Here is a 25248-nt window from a genome sequence, read left to right as displayed (position 1 = left end):
TACTACCACGTAACTGACTTAGCAGCTACCCTAAAAGAAAAAAGAAATAAAAAGGAATACAAGAATATATCTTGACTTTATTACAAATGAGTTTGGTATGAAAGTAATAAAATGCTGAGAGAAACAAACTCATCTTTGCTAGTAATATTATTAATTTCTTTAATGTGCATACAATTTTTGACAATATTACTTTTTTAGTCATTATGCAAAAACTGAAATCTTTATAGAGTATTTAAAAATTTAATTGTACTACATACCAAAATATGAGCTACTATAAATTCACGGTTATGTTCACTACTCTGGTACAGGGTACTACTGAGATTTTACCCAAAGTGCAACAGAATTTTTAGTACACCAGTAACAAATCAGCTGCCATGTACATGCCAAAACCAAGACAAAAGAATGATAAAAGTTATAAAAATAATTTGGAAATAATCAGAATTTAATTAACAGTGGGTAAAATAAAAATATCCTTTCAAAGAAAATGTGACGTACAATACCTGCGGGTCCTTGGTGGTTTTGGAGGAGGAGAATCTTGTTTGTCAGGATCTATGGAGCTGACCATATTTTCAGTGTTAATTTCATTCTCCTGAGAGGGGAGGAAAAATGCTTCATTAAAGTTAGAAGAAAAATAATTCTCCTTTTTCATGTTTCACATAAACTGCCTCTAGGCTTTTCAATTTTTAAAATAATGCCAATTTTCCCAAACAACAAAAAGTTTTATATTCTCTATATTTTAGATTAAATAAGGGCCAAACTTCAATGAGAAAAATTAGTATCAAAGAACAGTCTATCAATTATCATATGATCTCCCTGATAGAGGAATTTGAAAGGCGAAGTGGAGGGTTTGAGGGTAGGGAAGGAAAAAATGAAACAAGATGGGATTGGGAGGTAGATAAACCATAAGAGACTCTTAATATCAACAAATGCGGGGGTGTGTGTGGAGGGGTGTGGTATGGAGAGGGGGGTGGGGTTATGGACATTTGGGGAGGGTGTGCTACAGTGAGTGCTGTGCAGTGTATAAGCCTGACGATTCACAGACCTGTACCCCTAGGGCAAATAATACATTATATGTTAATAAAAAATATATATGTATCTTTAGAAATAAATAAATAAATAAATAAAATTAAATGATTAAAAAAAACAAAACAAAACAAAAAATCAGTCTGGGACTCCTGGCTGGCTCAATCAAAAGAGCATGTGACTCCTGATCTTGGGGTCATGAGTTTTAGCCCTACACTGGATAGAGATTACTAAAAAATAAATAAATAAACTTAAAACAAAAACAAAAACAAACCCAGTCTATCTCCAGTTACTGAAAACTTAATTGTGTACCATGGCTTTTCAACACATTTCAAATGCTCCTATAAATGCTATTCAAATGCTACAGATTTCCAAGAATATAAAGATAAAAAAAGATACCACCTTTTTCAGGCATCACTACCAGTATAATCTAAACATGTACAGAGAGGGGGGATAAAGCCAACAAAATAAGGCTTCTATCTTTTACTTTTCCCAATTTTGGGGGATTCCTCTTGCTATCTAGTACTTTTAAGCAGGCCCAGATTGCATTTCAATCACTCTTTGCCCTCCCTTTATCACCACAGAGTGCCCTGCTCCATTAGCATATATAGCCCTTGTATCACTCCCTAACCAAATAAACCCCAAAAAGGCAGACAGAGCCCAATTCAGGGATTTCCTTGTTCTTGCTGGTCTCGAGGACCAGTAATATTCCTTAACATGGATGTTCCAGAGTCAATACAGTTTAAAGAATCTTAGGTTGTGTTTAGAACTGTGAATAGAAGAGTTGTGAAATTAATACATAAAACACTGCCTTGAATTAGTTTTACCCTCAAGGAAGTAACTCAGTTTTATCTGGCTAGGATATGTTAACAGGCCAGAAGACAATGATTTTTACCCTTGCCAACATCTCAGATTAATTTTAAAGAAAAGAAGCTATCTTTACACACACTATGATTAAAGAACTCTCAAACTGTAGTTGCCTTTTTTTTTTTTACATCAAAAGACACTCTTACTGTGTCCATCGTAGCACTTTCTCTGCCTTTGTAACTGTTTCTTGCCAGTGACTTTTTTTTAACTAAGTATGCCCAACTAAGGAAAACAGAGATCTCAGCTTTTCCACAATTTTCAGTGCACCCCGTCTCCTGATACATAATCAGATGTATTAGAAGAGTTTTATGCATCTTAATATGTATCTTACTCTGACCTATTTTCACTCTTAAAGTCACCTAGCCATAACAAAGGCATCTCTTGTAGGGATATCTGCTAAGGTAGGGTACCAGGTAATCTATTGTCCGAATCAGGGCTCTTTGCGAACGGAAATGGGAGCACTAATTATTATTACACCTAGACAAATATAAATTGGTATTGCCTCAGGTAGATCAGGTCTTTTGGATGCCAAACTTAGATCCTCAAACATCACCAGAATTTAGACATTCTTTGCATCATAAAGATAATTCATTTGCTTACACAGTCCCATAACAGTTAATATTTTTGTAGCAAAATCTGTACACATTTACATTAAGTAGGTTGAATAAAGGTTAACCATATGAAACTGCTTCTAATCTGTAAAACACACCGATTTTTTATAGTACAATAAGAACAGCCTCAAGTCAAGTCAGGTTTTCCTGTCAAATGAGTGTAATACCAAATCAACACTCTCACCTCTCTTTTCCCCTTCTCTTCTCTCTCCCCTCCTCCCTACAACTTTAGGTTTTCAGAGCATTTTGGATTCTGGAATAGTAGGTAAGGCAATGTGGATCAATATGAGACATGCACTAAACAGTAATCACTAGAGGGGATACAAAAAATGTCAAGTAACTAGTACTTAACTCCAAGATGTATAGTCTAGTAATATTACCAAATTAGGAAGTAAAGGGGTAATCATAAAATCATAAAGTAGTGAAAGCGGAGATAAGAAAGTAGGCTTGAATCTTAAGAATATAGCTGAAAAAAAAAAGGATATAGCTGAAAAATATTAAGAAGTTGAGAGTATTAAGGCAGCATGTAGAATGACATTAAGAGACAGGTAAGAGGGGCGCTTGGGTAGCTCAGTGGGTTGGCCATCCACCTTCGGCTTATGTCATGATCCCAGGGTCTTGGAATCAAGCTCCAAATTGGGCTTCCTGCGCAGTGGGGAGTCTGCTTCTCCCTCTGACCCCCACTGCTAATCCTGCTCGCTCTCACTCAAATAACTAAATAATACATTAAAAATAAACAAGAGAGATAGATAAGATATTGAGAAGAAAAAAGAAAAGAACAGAGTATGGAAGGGAATCGGTGGGAAGGGAGTAAGAAGATAAATTAAGGGCATTTTCAAACAAATATGACGACGGAAAGAAGGCGTCATGAAGGATTCCTCATTCTGGATAAATGAGAGAATGGTGGAACCATTAACAGAAAGGGCCAAAAGAGGATAACAAACTCTGGGGGGAGGTAAGACTTTTGAACATGCTGAATTTCATCTGATGAAAGAAATCAATGTGGTAGAACAGAAATGCAGCTCAGAGAACCACTGCCTGCACAGCGTGAACAAATCCTCCTGGCTACTGGACTTCAAAATAGGACAATGTTCTTCTTAGATTCCTTATTTTTCCTATAGTAACGTTTGCTCTACTCAGATCTCCTGACAATATTAACATAGCTTTTGTCTTCTCATTTGTCCTAATGTATATAGCTCTCTTAAGGGGCTTTTATTACCAACTGAAATAATCACCAACTTTTGAAGGTGAAAGGAATTTTAGCAATTAAATGATCTACTGAAATTAGGTTCTAGTATATTCTTTTGTTTCAAGAAGAGCTTACTAAAGTTATTTTTTTTCCTTTGACCACCTTCACTCATTTCACTAATTTTATGTCTTAATATTTACTACATAACAGCCATATCAGAGGCCACAAAAGAAGATATGAACCTAATCATCAAATACTTAAAAAGATATATTACCAACTGCAAAACAAAATAAATATTAAACCAAAGTGCTTTAAAAACAAAGGACATTATATTTGAGGAAAAAATACTCAGAATTCAGTATCACATCTAAAATGTACAGGGGCGCCTGGGTGGCTTAGTGGGTTAAAGCCTCTGTCTTTGGCTCAGATCATGATCCTGGGGTCCTGGAATGGAGCACTGCATTGGGCTCCATGCTCAGCGGTGAGCCTGCTTCCCCCTCTCTCTGCCTGCCTCTCTGCCTACTTGTGATCTCTGTCAAATAAATAAATAAATAATCTTAAAAAATAAATAAAATATACAATAACAACAGAAAGATGATAACACAAACTATTGTTGCTATTACTCCATCATTCTAGAATTGAAAATCCTGGTATTGATAACTGGTCTTTTATATAAGAGATAAAAAGGCATGTGTACATCTTACAGATATTTGCTTACTGAAGTGTTTCTAAATCCCAAATCAATAGGCTACTCAATTCCAGAATAAACTTTTTTAGATCTCCTACTCTGGAAAGTCATCTTGGTTGTAAATATCTCTAGCAAATATCATTTATTGTAGAGTCTTATATTGTTGATCAGCATTCCAACCAAAATTACTATGAAAGTAATTCTGGAACAAACATTTTAAGAGTTTTTTGTCTGTTTTTTTTTTTTTTTAAACTTTACCTTTAAATCAGAGAAATAATAAATATATTTATAACTGTATCTCACAACATAGGTTCAGAAACATTAAGTAATATATTTCTAATCATTTTACTCAACCACACAGATCCAAGATGATTCTCTCCAACTTTTTAGATCCCAATTTTTTTCTGACTGGGATTTATGGTCTCCAACCACATATAAACCTGCTATAAAAACAGTCAACTAGATTCAGAAATACCTAGAAAGCAAGATTTCTTAAGAGGACACTACCAAAAAATTACCTAGAATGATAAAGCTATCTTTTCTTCTATTCAGTTGTCCTTCCCCTTTTCAAATCCACTCATCCACTGAGTTATATAGTTACATAGTGTCAGACACTACAGTATACAACCTTTGGCAATATGGCAATATATTTATTCTTACCAAATACAGTTTTCTCAGAATCGATTCCTTGGAAAACTGTTTTTCTTTTTTACAAAATAGAAACCCATCTCGCCCAGAGGTAATCCAGCAGTCACCATTTCAGCTTTAAAATGCAAGGACATAATCTAACATTTTAAATTCAGTTAGCAAACATTTAGTGGGTGTCTCCTATGTACCAGGCAATGAGATAAGAAAGTAGGCTTGAAATAACCATTAATCTGCCATAAGATGGTATTTCATCTCATCCTGTAACATGCGTACCATCTTTCTTCTATTCCTTATCTGTAAACCTCTGACGTATCAGACAGAAACATTCTATAACACAATTATAATCCTAGTGTGAAATTCAGACTAATGGAAGTTTAATTTATGGAATAAAACCTAAAAACAATCAGATAATGAGAAAACAAAGATGAAAGAGCAATGCAATATTTATCACATATCATTTTCTAGAAATTACTTAAATACACTTAAAAGCTTTGAAGACACTAAATACTGCATTAAAATTATTTTCAAGTAAAGACAACAAAAGCAAAAATGTTTACAAGTGGGACTACATCAAACTAAAAAGCTTCTACACAGCAAAGGAAACTATCAACAAATTGAAAAGGCAACTATGAAATAAGAGAACTATTCTGAATAGCAAAAAAACCCAACAAACAAATTGATTAAAAATGGGAGAATTGAATAGACATTTCTTCAAAGAGGACATACAGATCGTCAACAGGAATATAGGAAAATATGTTCAACATCACTAATCATTACGGAAATACAAATCAGAACCACGACGAGACCGGATACCTGTTAGAATGGCTAGCATCAAAAAGACAAGAAATAACAAGTGTTAGAGAGGATGTGGAGATAAGGAAAACCTCATGCACTGTTGGTGGGGATGTAAACTGGTGCAGCTATATGGAATGGAAACAATGTGGAGGTTCCTCAAAAAGAAAAAAAAAAAAGAACTATCATATGATCCAATAATCCCATTTCTGGGTATTTACCTAAAGAAAGTGAAAACAAAAAGACACATGTACCACCATGTTCACTGTCGCCTTAGTTACAAGAGCCAAGACATGAAAGCAACCCAAATGTCCATTTATCAAAGAATGGATAAAGAAAATGTGACACATACGCACAATGGAATATCATTCAGTCATAAAAAAGAAAGAATTCTTGGCATTTCCAGCAACAGGGATGGACCTTGAGAGCATTATACTAAGTGAAAGAAGTCTAACAGAGAAAGACAAATACCATATGATCTCACCTATCTGTGGAATCTAAGAACAAACAAACAAAAAACTGAACTCAGAGATAAAAAGAACAGATTGGTGCTTGCCAGAGGTGGGAGGTGGGTGAAATGGGTAAAGGAGGTCAAAGGACGCAAGCTTCCAGTTATAAAATAATCTATAATTATCACTTGGCTAATAAAGGAAATACACAGTCCCTAAAACTCATGGATCAATATTAAATTAAGACACTGAGATCAGCATTTGGTAATAAGTCTCTCATTTATAAAACCAAGAAATTTCAAACATATAGTCTGGGAAAATGCCAAAAACAATGTGAAGAAGAAAAAGGAAACAAAGGTTATAAATTTTACAACTTATTTCCTCATTTTACTTCAGTTATTGAGACTAAGTTGATTTATCATGTGATGGCTATCAGGTTCAGGGATAAAAACAAAGAAATTTTATCAAAAAAATAACTCAATACTTTCAAGGACAAGATGATTACAGAAAGACAGCAAATAAAAGAACTAGTTTTTCTAACTAAAGAGGCAGACATGAGAACACTATGAGAACAAACTATTTTTGTCAAGTCAAAATGTCTCAAAGTCCAATAAGATCTTTAAGGCTAAAATGACACAACTAAATACATGCCAAAAAGGGACTTCACTGTAGGCTATAATTCTGCTTAATTAAAAAGCCTACAAAATTAACTACAACACTTTTTATCATCATGACCAAGAACACAATTTAATTCATGTAGAATCAACTTAAAATTACTTAGGTTGGGGGGTAGAAGAAAAGAGAGAACAATGCAGTTAATTTTGTTAGAAGTAATTTGTATGTGAAACAGTAAAGATTTTTGACATAAGACCTATCTTTCTTTTTTTTTTTTTTTAAAGAATTTTTTTTTTTAAAGATTTTATTTATTTATCAGAGAGAGAGAGGGGGAGAGAGCGAGCACAGGCAGACAGAATGACAGGCAGAGGCAGAGGGAGAAGCAGGCTCCCCGCCGAGCAAGGAGCCTGATGTGGGACTCGATCCCAGCACGCTGGGATCATGACCTGAGCCGAAGGCAGCTGCTTAACCAACTGAGCCACCCAGGCATCCCAAGACCTATCTTTCTAACATATTCTACTTTGAATATTATTTAACTTGTACTGGAGTCATTAACTATCCATGACAATTGAGAGATGCAAACAGGAAGAAGGAAAGGAGTTAATAAAATCAAGGTCAAATAAAAAGAACAACTGTCACAGATATACTGATGTCAGTAAAACATAGATGACTGTTAAAAAGCTAAATATTACATCTTGGTAAAAAAAGTTTTCAGGGTGCCTGGGTGGCTCAGTCGTAGAGCATAGGACTCTTGATCCTGGGGTCAAGTTTGAGCCCCATACTGGGTGTAGAGATTACCTAAAAAAATTAAAAGAAAAAAGGAAGGAAGGAAGGAAGGAAGGAAGGAAAAGAAAGAAAGGCTGGTTTTCTAGGAGGAAAGAAAGAAAGTAAGAAAAGAAAGAAAGAAAGAAGTTTTCTAAAATTAATAGGCCAAGAACACCTACCACTCCTTCGGCAAGTTTCTGCGCTCCATGAATTTCATATAGTTGCAGCTGTTTTTCGAACAGTTGGGCGATAGCTCTATGAACAAGCTCATACTGCTCCTATTAGGGAGATGACATGATAAACAGGGGAAAATAAACAAGGGAAAGACATTTGGAAAAACAAAAACAAAAAACAAACTAAGAAGGCATAAAAAAAAATACAGTCTATAAAGTGAAACAAAAAACAGTACCTTGGTTTGCACTGCAGAATGCCTTTGTGTTCTCATTTCTTGTATTAAGTTAAATACATTAAATTCCTCTGGTATTTTCTAAAACAAAGAATTTAATACATCAACTCTTTCATATAGACATTTGCTGAGCATGACCTACCATCCATCAGACACTGTTGTTGGCATTATAGACAGAAAGTTAATCTGGACCCTCAGCCATCAAGCTAGTGAGGTAGTGAACAAGTAAGTACCCAGCCACAGTATAACAGCAGTGCAGTGGGAATAAAAACACTGACTAGCACTGATTGGTGTGTGGAGTAAAAAGTTAAGGAAATACACCTAAGCACAGCAGATTAAATGTATAATCGGTTTGGGGAATTGAGAAACTTGTTGTGGATACAGCCTAAAACAGAAAGAAGGAGAGGTATTTAAGGAGGAAAGAGGACAAGGCTACCTGGAATCAGTCTGTAAACATAATAGAGCTTGAACTCATTCCACAGGTGACTGCTTTCTGGGCTGGCTATGTAAGGACCAGCTAAGAAAGATGGCAAAATACAGATCCCTCAGCTATATCTCTGGAGACTGTGAAACATCCCCAACAATTCTTTGGTACATCTGGAATCAGAACTACTACAGTAGGTAACACTGACATGAGCAGATCTGACATTCAGTCTGCTTTGCAGCAGGGAAGGTAAGAGTCCGAAGGGGAGAAACTGGTAGAAGTTTACTGAAGGAATCTAAAAAAAAAAAAAAGATACAGATTTGAAGCACACTTCTGAGGCAGAACAATTAGAACTGGGTGATCAACAAGAATATTTTGGAGTGATAAAGAAGAAGAGTTAAAAAGGTTCCCAGGCTAGGTGCCTGGGTAGCTCAACAAGTTAAGCTTCTACTTTTGGCTCAGGTCAGATTCTAGGGTCCTGGGATGAAGCCCCGCTTCCCCATCTCTCTCTGCCAGCCTCTCTGCCTACTTATGATCTCTCTGTGTCAAATAAATTAAAAATCTTTAAAAAAAAAAAAAAAGGTTCCCAGGCTTACTATTTGAGAGTCCTTATATACTTCAAAAGATTTTTAAAGGGTGCCTGGGTGGCTCAGTCAGTTAAGAGTCTGCCTTCGGCTCGGGTCATGATCCAGGGTCCTCAAATCTAGTCTGACATCAGGCTCCCTGATAGCAGAGTCTGCTTCTCCTTCTCCCTCTGCCCCTTCCCCCTGCTTCTGCATGCACTCTCTCTCATCAATAAATAAAATCCTGAAAAAAAATTTTTTTTAAGATTTTATTTATTTGACAGAGAGGGAGATCACAAGTAGGCAGAGAGGCAGGCAGAGTCAGAGGGGGAAGCAAGCTCCCTGCAGAGCAGAGAGCCGGATGCAGGGCTTGATCCCAGGACCCTGAAATCATGACCTGAGCTGAAGGCAGAAGTTTATAACCCACTGAGCCACCCAGGTGTCCCTGGAATGACCAGATGTTTATTCTGCTTACTGGCATTTATTTAAATGCCTCTTTCCATCCCATTTTTAATCTTTGACCTTCATGTTAAAAATGGGTTAGAATCCTAGTTAAATTTTGTTCAATTAAAGATTTTCATTTGAGGGGCGCCTGGGTGGCTCAGTGGGTTAAAGCCTCTGCCTTCGGCTCAGGTCATGATCCCAGGGTCCTGGGATCGAGCCCCGCATCAGGCTCTCTGCTCAGCAGGGAGCCTGCTTCCTCCTCTCTCTCTGCCTGCCTCTCTGCCTACTTGTGCTCTCTCTCTGTCAAATAAATAAATAAAATCTTTAAAAAAAATTTTTTTTCATTTGAGTATCAGGTGATGATTACATTTTTGAGGAATACAAAAATAAAATTTAACCCCAGAGGGCTTTTGAAGAAAATTTAAAATTTAAATATTCCCTAGCAACACTCAAAAATGTTAAGGCAGGGGAAAAAAGAAGGAATAGAGGGAGGAAAGAAGTTAGAATGAAAAAACCCTAAATATTTTATTAATCCTATTTGATATAAAATAAAAATTGACATATTCACAGAAACACACCTTAAAGCTACAAAAGGGGAAAGCCTGGCTGGCTCAGTGAGTAGAGTATGTGACTCTTGATCTTGGGGTTGTGACTTCAAGCCTATGTTGGACATACTGTTTAAAAAAATAATTTTTTTAAAAAGCTGTAAGAAATAGTGCATTGAAAATGAGTACTACAGAATGAGCAAGAGAAGCAAATCTACATACAATGAGACAACCTAATGTTTTTCAAATCTGTAATAAGGGCTATGTTTTATTTATCTCTATATCCTCCAAAGTATTGAACACAACGTCTTTGAAATAGTAGCGGTAGTAACAACAATTAACACCAGTTTTAATGAAAACTAACACTGAACTGAGCACTTGCTATTTGTAGGACACACATAGTTCTAGGAACTTTACAAAGGTTTATTTATTTTTTACAAGTTATTAATATTTTAATATTAATTAAATTTAATTAAATTTTAAATTAATTAAAATTTAATATTTTAATATTGAAAAAACTGAGGCACAATGAAATTAAGTAACTGAACCCAAATCCCACAGACAGTAAATGACTGAATTTTAATCTGGGCAGTTCGGCTCCAAACTCAATATCCTTAACCGCTATAAAATAGTATTTCCATTTAGGCATAAATATTTACTGAACTGATTATACTTACACCTAGAATAAATATAAAAGGCAATGAGGATTCTGTATTTGGAAAAGTCAACCCGGAGTTTCCATTCTAAATCTAGGTGTCAATTCACATAGAACAAGGGATGGTAACATGTTTACTTTTCTGCCTCACAAATTATCTCAACGTAACATACATCATTGATACCTTTTCCAGTTCTATTACCTTTTTTCTTACATAGTAAAGCTATTTCTAAAGAAGTAACATAATGAAACACATGCTGTAATTTACTACATTTTACCCTTAAGTTGGAAAATAATAACAGATCAACTGAATATAATGCTATATAAAAATGATTCTTACCCCAGCTTTTAGTAAATTCCACGTATAATCTATGGCACAGATGGCACCTGTTCTTCCACAGCCTGCACTATAAATATAAAGTTTGAAAGAACAATTTGATTTTTGTCATAAAATAACTATAAAATAAATGTGGATGAACATGTTAATTTTTAGTAGCAAAAAAAAATCATTTAAGAAACCTGACAATATTCTACTATTTCAGTAAACAAATCATATCTTAAAGTATATGCATGGCAAACATCTTAAACATTAGTATTTACATCTTGTGTTTATTTAATTTAGGGAACTTCTAACATTCAGAAAACACCTAAGTGATTCACAGAATATCTAGTAGCTTTTAATTTGGAAATCTAATTCTATCTCAGAAAATCCTGTCTAGCCAACATAATAACTTGAAGAGAGAAATTTATTTTACATCCAGTATGGATGTAATTTCACACACCAGTATGGCTCTGGTGCCTTAGAGGAGGAAACAATACACCGTTTCAATCTGCAAAAGGTATAGAAAAGATGAGGAATACCAAAGCCCTAGAAATTGGTTTGAACACTAGCAGTGATTTCAGCAGAAGAACAAAGATGAGTGACGTACTCATCTCCTAAAGAACTAATAGAACCCAGAGAATGTAAAGTGAAATTCTGCAGGGTTTTTTTAAAAAATATGACAAAAGTACATTAGAGCAACTGCTCTCAACTAGAGGGAGATAGGAGACGTGCATCTCAGGATTGGGAATCACTGTGAGTAACTGAAGACATTACTGACATCACCAGAGTAGTTTTTAGATAGAAAAAAAGTTGGGTAGCATTTTAATGCATATTTTGGAACCTTTAGAAATATCAGTAGTTTGTCAAACATGTCATCTAAGATTTCCTGATAAAATAAATCTATAAGCAACTTAATGTAATCTTTAAAAAGCTCTTACTAATCCATAATATTAATTTTTAACTGTTGATACATTTATCAATTCCTCACATCAAAACATTTCTAGATTACTGCATTGAGTTACTAGGGGTTAAATGACATATATTTAAAATCTGACGGTTAAAAGTGTGACTAAAGTCACACAAAGATATACACAACCAGACTGATAAAACACACTGCCAAAATTCAGAAACAGATCTGAGTATATGTATGTATTACATAATGGTGGAGTCTCCCATGAAAGGGTAAAGATTAGACCATTCAATAAATGATACGGGGAATGTAAGCCTAACAAGAGCAAAACCTGGATTCGTACCTCATACCTTAATCATAAAAAAACTCCAGATGGATTAGGTTTACAAAAAAACCTATAGAAGTGCTAAAAAGATAGTTTATGTATTACTATCACAGAAGGACTCTCTAAGCATCTCAATGGATGGAACTCATAAATGACGATTCATAACTCTGACCTCATACAACTTAAAATTTATCTGTGGCAAAAGATTGGCAGAATAAAAACCACTTAAAAACCATGCTACTGACAACACGACTAAAAGTTGTTAACTTTTAGTTATATAAATATATATAGATAAATGAAGATAAATGAATATATAAAGATAAATGAAGAGTTTATAACATAATTGTTAAGAGATAAATGCCTGCTATGAAATAACTGGCGAAGTATACAAACAAGCAATTGACAAAAGAATATAAACAACCAAGAAAAAAAAAAAGGGAGCCTGGGTAGCTCAGTTGGTTAAGCAACTGCCTTCAGCTCAGGTCATGATCCTGGAGTCCGTGGATTGAGTCCTGTATTGGGCTCCCTGCTTGGCAGGGAGTCTGCTTCTCCCTCTGACCCTCCCCGCCTTCATGCTCTCTCTTACTCTCTCTCAAATAAATAAATCAAATCTTTAAAAAAAAAAAGGGTAGCCTGTCATGCCGGCATTAAATCAAACAAGATAACAGTATTAGGGAGAGTACGGGAACACAGCCACCCCACAAACTAATTATAATTAACATTAGCTTTATGGGTAACAAAATTTAAAATATGTATTAAAAGCATGAAAAAGTTCATGGTCTTTTACTTAGAAATTACATTTGCTTGTGTCTATCCCAATGAAGTAATTACAGATGTGCTCAAAGATTGCACCATGAAAAGAGCCACTTGGACATTTAAACTATTGTTTAAAATAGATGAAAAAAGGGGATGCCAGGGTGGCTCATTCTGTTAAGCATCTGCCTTTGGCTCGGGTCATGATCCCAGGGTCCTGAATCAAGCCCCACATCGGTCTCCCTGCTTAGTGGGGAGTCTGTTTCCCCCTTTGCCTGTTGCTCCCCGCCTGCTTGTGCACTCTCACTCTCTCTGACAAATAAATAAAATCTTTTAAAATAAATAAATGTTTTAAACAGTTAAAATAGATGAAAAAGGATGGGGAGGGGTAGTAAATGCCAAGGAATGAAAGTTAAATATAAAATATAGGGTAGTCATAATTCATTGCAGAAAGGACAGTTACATGATTTAGGGAAAAAATGTACACAATTATATTACGTGGGGAAACATTCTTTAAATACTAAGCACGCATACACTGTGTGGACACAAACTGAAGGACATATACTGAAATTTTAACAATGAGCACCTCTACTGGAATTGTGACTTCTTCCTTTTATGTATGTGTTTTCTAAGTCACTACAGTTAAAATACTATTTTGGGCTATTTAAAAATATTAAATGGTCTACTTCATTTTTTAAATGAAAACCTTCCTATCAAATTGGATTTATGAACTATGTACACTGGGCAACACAGAACAAAAAATGATTGTGATGAATCTGTGAAGAAGTCAAGTCAAAGCAATTTCTATAATTAGATTTTTCTCTTCTTAAAACAGTCAACTACTTAATTAAATCGTCAACTAACCACTGAATTAACTATAGAAAAATATTTTTTAATTAACCAAGTTGTCAACTGATTACCACATGTCCATCAGCATGTCACCTTTTTGGCCCATAAATAAATAGCAGCCTTTCCAATCACGAATAAGCATTACAATCAGACCTACTGGATAAGAAAAACTATCTTTGGTATTCTGTCTCCATTAAAAAAATCTCTGAACTCTTTAACCAGTTAATTTCTGAGTCTCAGAAATTTCATTCACTCTCTATAGCAAATGTGAATGCAGATACAAGTCACTTAAAGAAACTGATAGCAGTTTTCTGAAACATGTACTATATTTCTAAGTCTTTTAGAAGAAATATAATGTAAATTAAAAATTAAAAACTGCCTCAGGATTCAGATAGGTTTTACTATTTGGAAACCAATATAATGACCTATCTCACTTGGCAATTCTATAAATTAGGTTTTAAAATATCAAACATCACCCATATTAATAATGCCACTTATATTTCAAAGTATTTAAATATTTAGAAAATTCTTTTGTACCTGCAATGAATACAAATAGGCACATCTTCATGTTCTTGGTATTTCCTCATTAAGCTTATCATGTCCAGAATAGAATCAAATGATGTGGGAACATCATGGTCTGGCCAGTTCACATAATGAAATTGATATAGCCTACGCGATTCCTTCAAGAATAACAGAAATTCAGCAGTTATAAAAAGATATTACACATTTTAAAGCACACAGAAAAGCCACACATCTCACTTGACTGTCATTTATAAGATATTTATGTGGTATTTAACAATGCTTTAAAAAAAGAAATGATAACTACATTTATTGACTCTCATATACCAAGTATTTATATAAGGCCTTCACATATAAAAATTATTTATTCTCTACATGATTGTATGAGGAAGGTACTGTTAATACTATCCACATTTTATAGGTAAGGAAATCAAGACAGAAAGATTAAATAACTTGCCTAATGTTTCACATCAAGTGACAAATGCGGGATCTGAACCCAGGCATCTCCAGAGTATGCACTTTAACCCTTACACTATGCATATTCTTTAAGTAATTCACAGTACATGTTTGAGCAATATAGACTTGTATTCAAATCTATTGTAAATAGAGGACTAACAGAATGTTTAAACTGAAAAAGAAAATTAGAAACTAACATGTCTAACCCCAATCCATTTCCTTATTTTAGATCAACGTATGTCTCAAAGTATGGAGTGCTGGAACCATGTCTACTTGTAAACCAGAAGGTAGGAGGTATAAATTTGTTTACGAAAATAATAGTTGAGGAAGACTGATGCACTTGATGGCTATGTTTAATTTTTCATAATGCTTTCAAAAATTAAAATAAAAATACAGAGATCGAGGGAGAAGCCAATAGCATTCTCTAATGTCCATCAGATTTTCTTTGATTTCTTCCTAGAAAATTAACATTTTTATATTGATCTGACACACTGAAGCCAAAGGCCTCAAATAAGAAAAATATATATCTAAATGAAAACTTAGCTTTGATGGTGGTTTGTTTCTAAAAAAGTTGTAAACTAGCAAAAGTGGGTAATAATTTTGTAAACAATGCTATAATCTGCTAACTGTAATAGAGGAAAAATATTTGCAGCAAAGAACCAAATATTCCAAGTATAGTAAATTTAATTTAGGAAAATTGTTTTAAAAGTTAAAATTTATATTACTTTATCTAATTGGATAAGCTAACAGCTAAAAATAATAAAACACTATACTCTGATTTTCTTCTTTATTATCTTACGTAAGAGAAATAATTAACAAACTTCCTTAACTATGCAAGATAAGATGGCATACAATTTATATGTCTTCTCTTTAAAAACTATCCTTAGAAACCATCTCTAAATGGAAAATACTTACATTTTGAAATTCAAGTAAGAGTGTCCTAATGAAGTAGTCTGTTCTTGCTTGCTCAGCTTCCTAAAATAAAGGAAAACACTTGTGAGTCAGTGAGAACACTGAAACAAAGACAAACACACCAAAACAAATAACCTTGTATTCAAAACCCACAATATAAAATTAACCATTAAAACTCCAGGTATATCTGGCCATTACAAAAACAACCATTCTAGGGCACCTGGGTGGCTCAGTCAGTTAAGCATCAGACTCTTGATTTTGGCTCAAGTCATGATCTCAAGAGTTGTGAAATCAAGACCTGCAACAGACTGTGGGCTGGGTGTAGAGCTGGGTGTAAGATTCTCTCTTTCCCTCTGCCCTCCCCTCCCACCCCATGCTCTCTCTGTCCAAAACAAATAAAAATCATTCTAAAAGTCACCAAGCTGTTTATCTAAGTTCTACTTACAGTTTAAAAACAAAAATCCAGAAGTGTCTGTTAACCAATTACTTAACCAGGAGTCTGTCATGCATGGTTGCAAAGTTACAGTCATTCCCAGAATTATGTAACAGAAATAATACAAAATATACAATGTTCAGTACCCACTACCACCTTCAACTCTTTTATCTTTCCCTAAAGCTTGATTTACCCTACCTGACGCTCACCTCTCAGTTCACTGGATGTAGACTTGGGAAGGAAGAATATGCGCTCATAAAATTTCAAATTACTATTTTGGTTGATGACAATATAACCACTTTAAAAGTCTCTTACTATCATTTGTCAAAGTATCAGAATAAAGCCACTGTATATTTGTCCCTTAGGAAACTATTCTTTCTGCTTTGTAAATAAAACCACATATAATCTAGGGCAGTGACTGTCAAGAATAGGATATGGTGTTTTTTAATAAAAAGAATATTCAATAATATTCCTGCTTTAATTTTTTAAGTCACAGCAGTTCATTTTGAACTTTTCAAATAACATTAAGAGAAAGTTTATGTTTTTACTTTCAACAACAAAAAAAAACGAGTATAGGTGAAAACATTGATCCCAAAATTTTTCTTTTTTAAAAATATTTGATTTTATTATTATTTTTTAAGTAATCTCTACACCCAATGTGGGGTTTGAATTTATAATCCTAAAAATCAAAAAGTTGCATACTCCACCAACTGAGCCAGCCAGGAGCCCCTACACTTAACTTTTTCTTCCTAAGAAGGGCTATATAGCAAATATTTTTGGCAATGTGGACCATAAAGTCTTTGTCTACTAAACTTTGCTATTGTGATAAGCAAATATATAAATTAATGGACATGGTTGTATTCTATTAAATATCTACAAAACAAGCAGCAGGTTACACTGACCTATGCATAGTGTGTCAACATCTGGTCTAAGTGGTTACATGCAGCAACATGTGACTGAGTTCCTCCTAGGTAGTCCTCCCTCTCCCATCAATACTTTACCCTCTTTCTCATCCCCAAACCAAGACAGCTTCTGATACTGTCTTTTCTCAGTCTCAAAAACTGAATGTCAAGTAGTCAAGTCACTTATTATGGTCATTACCACCAACCTGCTTTCTAATTATAAACTAAATTTTGGGGGGGCACCTGGGTGGCTCAATGAGTTAAGCCTCTACCTTCAGGTCAGGTCATGATCTCAGGGTCCTGGGATCGAGCCTCACATTGGGCTCTCTGCTCAGTGGGGAGCCTGCTTGCCCTTCTCCCTCTGCCTGTCTCTCTGCCTACCTGTGATCTCTCTCTGTGTCAAATAAATAAATCTAAAAAAAAAAAAAAAACCTAAAAAATTTTTTAGATTTATTTATTTCAGAGAGAGAGAGAATATGCAGGTGGAGAGGGAGAAGAGAGAGAATTCCAAACAGACTCCCCACTGAGTGTGGGAGGCCAACTTGGGGTTCGCTGCTACCACCCTGAGACCATGACCTGAGCTAAAACCGAGAGTCAGACACTTAATCGAATGAGCCACCCAGGTGTCCCTATACACTTGATTTTTGTTTACATCAGTGATAACAAATCCTGAGTTGTTGGAAACAGCCATAAGACATACAAATTACGGGACGCCTGGATGGCTCAGTGGGTTAAGCCTCTGCCTTCAGCTCAGGCCATGATCTCAGGGTCCTGGGATCGAGTTCCGTATTGGGCTCTCTGCTTGGCAGGGAGCATGCTTCTACCTCTCTCTCTGCCTACTTGTGATCTCTCTCTCTCTCTGTCAGATAATAAATAAAAATCTTAAAAAAAAAAAAAAGACATACAAATTACTTTCCATTTGAAATCTTCTAAGAATTTAGAACTTAAGAATAAGAATTGCTTCATTAGAATGGCTCAATCCAATATTGGTAAGTCAAGGCTACTGCTAATCAAATCAAACCTCTCACAGGGCCTTTTCAAATTATCTTTTAGTTCAATTTAAGAAATCACCCAAAAAAGTCATTTCAAGTTTTTCCAAATGATAATCTATTTCTTTCTTTCCTCTAGTCATTATTTTAAATGTTGTTTACTATTCTTGAACCCCAACACTTCGGAAATTTCAACTCATTTAGTTGTTGAATGTTAAGCAGCATTTGTTTTCAGTTGAAATTTAACATTTAGTAGATGTCTTGTTATATTTAAACTTACAAATGTTCAATACAACTATATTGCACAGAAAATAGGTTTCCTGAACTGTCCAGGAACTTGACATTGTAGAATACTTTATAGATTGCTGAGGAAGGAGGTGTTGCCTCACAGAAATACACAATGTGGTATGTATTATTTTTATCCATTCCAACTAACAGGAAACGCAACAGGTTTTTAAAATTTTATGTTTAACCCACAGTTAATTCTAACCAGGACTTCAGAATACTGGCTACTTATTAAATCCAGGCAATTCTTCATGTTCCTGTGAATGTGTTTTGGGGTGAGATTAAGATTTAAATCAATGGGGGCGTCTGGGTGGCTCAGTGGGTTAAGCCTCTGCCTTCGGCTCGGGTCATGATCTCAGGGTCCTGGGATTGAGTCCCGCATCGGGCTCTCTGCTTGGCGGGGAGCCTGCTTCCTCCTCTCTCTCTGTCTGCTTGCCTCTCTGCCTATTTGTGATCTCTGTCAAATAAATAAATAAAATCTTAAAAAAAAAAAAAAAGGATTTAAATCAGTGGACTTTTGAGTAGAGCAGACTGCCTCTATAGGGGGTGGCCTTAATCCAATCAATTAGGGCCTGACAGAAAGAATAAAAGGACCAGTCTTGCCCAGATGAGAGAATTCTCCAATATACTACTTTCAATGGCAACACTGGCTCTTCCTGGTCCTACACAGACTGTCTTTAAACTGGAAATGAGTATTAGTCTTTCTGGGTCTCTAGTCTGCCTGCCTTTGGACCAGAACCACTACCCCAATAGCTCTCCCAGTTTCGGGTTACTGGTCTTCAGACTTAAACTAAAGCATCAACTTTCCTGGGTCTCCAGTTCGGTTGACCACCCTGCGGACGTTGGACTTACCAGCCTCCATGATCCTATCAGCCAATTCCTTATAATAAATATTTTCTCTTTATATATATATATGCTTCTCTTACTGGTTCTATTTCTCTAGAAAACCCTAATACAGGGAAGTTATTTAATTTTCATTTATATTGTCATAAATTTTGAGTTTGAGTAAGCAAGACAACATATTTCTTTCAGGTGATTAAGATAGATGCCATTGGGTATAATACTAAAAGCAAATTGCTGGTTCTATTCTGAAGCTCACTTGTGTTTCTCTTTTTTGCTTTTCCTTCATTATTTTTGTTTACTAATTCATTTTCTCAGTTTTCAGCTGTGTTAGTTTTAGAACTTAAATTTAGCTCATTTCCAGAGCTTATTAAATAGGTGTATATTTTAAGTTTCATAATTAATTATCTGCCATATAAGATCAATCTTTACTCCTCGGACAGCAGTTCTCAAAACCATCTTTGTATATAATTACAAAAATTCTGGATAGCATAACAAACATGAAAGATTAACATGATACACTAAACTTTAGTCATCAAAGGTCTTTCCCATTTCAGCTTGAAATTTTATGTCAATTACCTTGAGATTAAAAGTCACATGCTTCACTGATTGAGCCAGCCAGATACCTCAACTTTAATACCAATTTCCAAATAGATCACTCAAAGCATAGCTAGGTTACCCTATTTTCACTTTATATACATAAAAATTTATTATCGACTTATATACAAAGACTAACAGCAAATTAACACAATAAAGTAAAAGGAAATTACACATTTATGAAGTAATTTTCAAAACTTTTAAATTTAAAAGCAGTATAGGGTGCCTGGGTGGCTCAGTGGGTTAAGCCGCTGCCTTCGGCTCAGGTCATGATCTCAGGGCCCTGGGATTGAGTCCCGAATTGGGCTCTCTGCTCGGCAGGGAGCCTGCTTCCTCCTTCTCTCTGCCTGCCTCTCTGCCTACTTGTGATCTCTCTCTGTCAAATAAATAAATAAAATCTTTAAAAAAAAAAAAAAAGATAAAACCAGTATAAAAACAAATACTTTTATTTTTTTGAAGACTTATATATTTAAGAGAGACCAGGAGGAGGGGCAGGAGAGGGAGACAGAGAATTCTTTTTTTTTTTTTAAGGATTTTATTTCTTTATCAGAGAGAGAGAGGGGGAGAGAGCAAGCACAGGCAGACAGAATGGCAGGCAGAGGCAGAGGGAGAAGCAGGCTCCCTGCTGAGCAAGGAGCCCGATGTGGGACTCGATCCCAGGACGCTGGGATCATGACCTGAGCCAAAGGCAGCTGCTTAACCAACTGAGCCACCCAGGCGTCCCGAGACAGAGAATTCTTAAGCAGACTCCCTGCCCAGCATGAAGCCTGACCTGGGGCTCAATCCCAAGATCCTGAAATTATGACACGGGGCCAAATTCAAGAGTTGGCTACTAACTGACTGAGCCACCCAGACACCGCCAAAAACAAACATTATTATTAATATATATTTGTTATAATTAAGTGTACATGGAAATACTGAATGCTTGGCTTATATAAAACTGGCCTCATACCATATTATAATCATTTATCAGTCTAGCATCCCAATTTTTCTTTTTTTTTTTTTAAGATTTTGTTTATTTGACAGACCGAGAGATCACAAGTAGGCAGGGCAGTAGGCAAAGAGAGAGGGGGAAGCAGGCTCCCTGCTGAGCAGACAGCCCAATGCGGGGCTTGATCCCAGGACCCTGAGACCATGACCATGATCTGAGCCAAAGGCAGAGGTTTAACCCACTGAGCCACCCAGGTGCCCCTACCATCTCCATTTTCTGAATAATATATACATAACTGAGTACTTACACAAGAAATTTTAAATGGTGCAAACGTTATAGGTTCTTCTCCATACAAAGGCCAATAGCGTTCACATTTTTTCTGTTGTACAAAAAAAAAAAAAAGCCTGTAGGTAATCCATATGGTAGTTTTTCCTGAACTTCTATAAATATTTTGTGCCCTAGTGTTCAGCTTGTTGCTCTTCCCAGAAAACAGAAAAACTGACATAGGTAGGCAAATTGTTAGAAGAGCTTAGACTTACCCAACTGTTCTTAAAGGTAAGCTACTATTTGCTTTCCAAGATTACTCATAAGAACTTTATTAATATAAATGTCTAAGCTGTTCACTGCTATCTGCTTGGTCAACAGAGTAGATTCCAAAGATCCTCCTCTAGAAAAGAAACACTACTTTAAAAAAACAAAGTGCCTGGTACAAGGAAGTCTGTTTAGTATAAAGGTTGCCACGCAAGTTTCAATGCTTGTAAAATGACAACCTTTATAACATCTAGCTGAATTCCCATTAGGTATAAAACCTGTGGGATAGCAGAAAAGAAAACTCTACTTGCTATAAGAAAAATTTCCCAAGTTGTAACTAAGTAAGGAATATACTGGTATTTACATTCCAAGTATAAACTAATAAACAATTGACACCAAAAACTATGTGCTAAATTCATACATTGAATAATCTATAGTCATATTATCACAGTCATTTCAGAGACGAGGAAACTAAAGCACCAAGGTGAAAATGCTATTAAAGTGTAGGTTTATTTGATTTCATTACTCATGTTCTTTCCATTAGGTCTTATTCTAGGTCAAAATCAAAGTCAAGCTTATCAAATAAATTCGTAGGTCCTAATTCACTGACAATTTATTACTAACAAAATACTATGATCACAAAATCTTTAGCTTCAAAAATTCTGTACTCAATATGACCTATTTTCATCAAATATTACTACTGAAATACAAGTGGCAAATATTAACAGAATGAAAGAAGAAATGAATCCTAAACCTTAAGAGTAACAAAAAAACAGTAGGAGAGTGAAATTTAAATTTTCTAATACAAACAATTACTAATACTGGTACTGAAGTACATCCTGTCAATTCTTAAACAGATAACCTAATTTACTGGCTTATATATTTTCTAATCTTAGACTGTTAATTTTCTATCCAATATTATGTAATACTTCTACTACTGATAAAGGATTTAATGAGGAATGACAAAAATTATTAGTTAAAAAATAAGGTTTCCCAATGATTTATATTACAATGTCTCACATAACTAAAAGATGCGCTACTTTGCTTTATGCAATATATTCTTTACTGAAAAAAATTTAACAAGAATTTTTACAACTTTTTTGCCAGAGGGGAGGTGGGTGAGGGGATAGGTGAAACAGATTTAAAAAAACTTTACTTTAACTAATCTACCACATTAGTATAAGGAAAATTGAAATCATCACATAATTTGTTTCTAAGTCTGATGTGTGTGTCACATTTATAGAAGACACACTTGTTTTATTTAATATCTATTCTCTGTAAATATATTAGCACCTCCAAAATTAAAAACTTCGTTGGTCTTGAAGCTGCAGGAGATCACAACGGTTTTAAAACTAATTTTACTTGCACAGAGTATAAAAATACCAATGATAAAAATTTCAGATTAAGGAATTTTGTTTTTGTATGAACAAACAAAAAAACGTAATGGCACTCTCAGAAAAATAAGAATATTCCAGCTATAAACTGATATAATTAATCAAAACTATTTTATGGAACTCATTTTCATTTGCTCAATTTAATTCCTATTTTAAAAATACCTCTCTACTTCAGTCCAAAGTGTTCTACTTACAACAATCATTAAACATCAAAAGACTAATATAGTATCTATTATTTTAAGTGTGTCATAAAATATACCTGTGAAATATAAAAAAAAAAGAGCTTATGTGGTTTTTAGAGATGATCATGTTTCTTTTATCAAGTAAAACCAGTAACAGAACACAAAAAAGAAGTATCTACTTGGGCTCAGAATATAACAAAGGACTGGAACTATATATCCCTAGAAATGAAATGATAAAAACAATCCTCCACAATTATTTTGTGTTAATAGGTATACATACCCTTCCCATCTCAAATTCTCGACAGGCCATCACAATGATCTAAAAAGAAATGAGAGATGGGATGAGATGAAGACTGTATCAATGAAACACAATTTTACTTTTAAAATAAAATATGAATTCTAAGAATTACTTTTTACTGAGCGTAATTATATCTAGCCTGTCAAAAAAAGGAGTTTTAATATTAAAAGTAGGAACTAAAGAAATGATCAAAATCACACCTTGTAATCAAGGAATAACTATATAGCAACAAATTAAATTGGCTTCAATTATCATAATGTATTTAATTTGAATTAAATTTTATGATCCTTATAGAACGGCCTCTGACTTTTGAAACTACATTAAAATATCACTTTTAGGGTATTTACCCAAATAGCACTATGAAATATTTTAAATACATTTAATAAAATTATCTGAAGGCTGAATACATTTAATACTGTCTTTAAACAAGAAGGTTATTAGATTTGCTTCTTTATCCCAACATTTTATAATGTAATGTTTCAAACATATAGCAAAGTTGAAATAGTCTTAACAGTAAATACTATATAGCCACCATCTATATTCTACCATTAACACTTCACTCTTTTTCTATCACATAGCTATCCCTGTATCCATCTAACTTGGTAGATATCTTAACAGTTACTGACTGATGAAAAGATTTAAAGTATTATCATACTCTCCCCTTAAAATATTTCAACTAATTTGTGAGAATCGAATGAAACATCCTAGACTTCAGTTTTGGTCTTTTTAGTATAACGTAAGTTATAATTAACACATCATTATAGCTAAAAAGTCTTCTCAGCCCTTATTCAGTAAAACATCCTATGTCATCACATGTAATAATTGTCAAAACAGATTATGAAAAGTAAATTACTTACTACGACATTGTACTCCCATATCATCCTCCAAAAATCTATTACTGTATTTGCTAAAGGTCCTTGGGTTGCCACATATGCTTTTGGCCCATAAACACCCTAAAATGGTTAAAAGGAAATTTCATATTTATTACAATTACCAAAAGTATTTCCTTACCTAATTTTAAGGTTTCAAATTTTATTAGTAATACTCCTCTTTTCACCTTAAGCATTTCCAAATAATATACTATTTTTGTGTATTTATTAGAAATGGCACACAGAATTGATAATTGAACTGCCTTCTGCTAATTTACAAATTATTATTTCCCTGGCTTCAAAAAAAAAAGCCCCAATACCTACTCACCAAAGCTAACTAGACAGAAACATAAAAAGCATGCTTTGATTCTAAAAATAAGAGTAAAACTACCTAATAGTTCTTTCTTAGCTAGATTATTCCATAGCTACCTTCAATTATTTACACAACTTAAAAGGTTTTTGGGGTGTCTACTATATATATATATCTAATAACAAGCCTGGGAATATAGCAAATAAGACAGCAGTCTAAAATACTAAACTAGCACATAATTAAATCACATGATAGATCAGTGTTACTAAGTAGAATTAAAAACTGGAGCTTTTTTTGGTTTTTAAAGATTTTGTATTTAAGTAATCTTTATACCCAATGCGGCACTCAAACTTACAACCCTGAAATCAAGAGCTGCATCCTTCATTGACTGAGCCAGCCAGGTGCCCCACAAAACTAGAACTTTTAACAATGTCCTTATAAAAAGAATACCAACATTGACAACATCTGAAACAGCAAACCACCTACATATTAGTTTTTGTTGAACTTCTTATTCTTAGTTTTGGGTTTTGTCATAATTTTAATTAAATTGATTTTGTTGGTGGGGGGCTATATGAAACCATGACTGTTTCATGTTGCCATGGGTAATATTAATTTTACCATGTAAGTTGTACCACTTGTAATATTTCTGTCAACTAAATATTTTTATTTTTTATTTTATTTTATTTATTTATCTGACAGAGAGAAACACAGCTAGAGAGAGGGAACACAAGTAGGAGGAGTGGGAGAGGGAGAAGCAGGCTTCCTACTGAGCAGGAAGCCCGATGCAGGCCTCAATCCCAGGGCCCTGGGATCATGGCCCGAGCTAAAGACAGAGGCCTAATGACTGAGCCACCCAGGCACCCCAACAAAAAAATTATTTTTAAGATTTTATTTATTTCACAGAGAGTAGGCAGAGAGGCAGGCAGAGAGAGAGGAGGAAGCAGGCTCCCTGCCAAG

At 34.7% G+C, this 25248-nt stretch overlaps 1 protein-coding gene across 2 annotated transcripts in view; it reads right to left on the bottom strand.

Moving 5' to 3' along the window:
• The window catches only part of PTPN12 (protein tyrosine phosphatase non-receptor type 12), a 92499-nt gene that overhangs the window by 15801 nt on the left and 51450 nt on the right, over positions 1-25248 (bottom strand). For both annotated transcript variants that reach the window (XM_004739603.3, XM_004739602.3), the window contains exons 4-12: positions 23970-24065; positions 23095-23133; positions 21015-21086; positions 15734-15793; positions 14381-14523; positions 11025-11091; positions 8057-8134; positions 7827-7925; positions 501-589 (exon numbers count right to left, since the gene is read on the bottom strand). In XM_004739603.3, the coding sequence (XP_004739660.1) occupies positions 501-589; positions 7827-7925; positions 8057-8134; positions 11025-11091; positions 14381-14523; positions 15734-15793; positions 21015-21086; positions 23095-23133; positions 23970-24065 (743 nt within the window). The remainder of the gene's footprint in view (positions 1-500; positions 590-7826; positions 7926-8056; positions 8135-11024; positions 11092-14380; positions 14524-15733; positions 15794-21014; positions 21087-23094; positions 23134-23969; positions 24066-25248) is intronic.

This window comes from Mustela putorius, unplaced genomic scaffold (genome assembly GCF_011764305.1).
Source record: "Mustela putorius furo isolate JIRA1106 unplaced genomic scaffold, ASM1176430v1.1 tig00003845_pilon_pilon_pilon, whole genome shotgun sequence".
In the NCBI taxonomy this organism is placed as follows: domain Eukaryota; kingdom Metazoa; phylum Chordata; class Mammalia; order Carnivora; family Mustelidae; genus Mustela; species Mustela putorius.
This window is presented reverse-complemented; position numbering and strand designations above follow the sequence as displayed.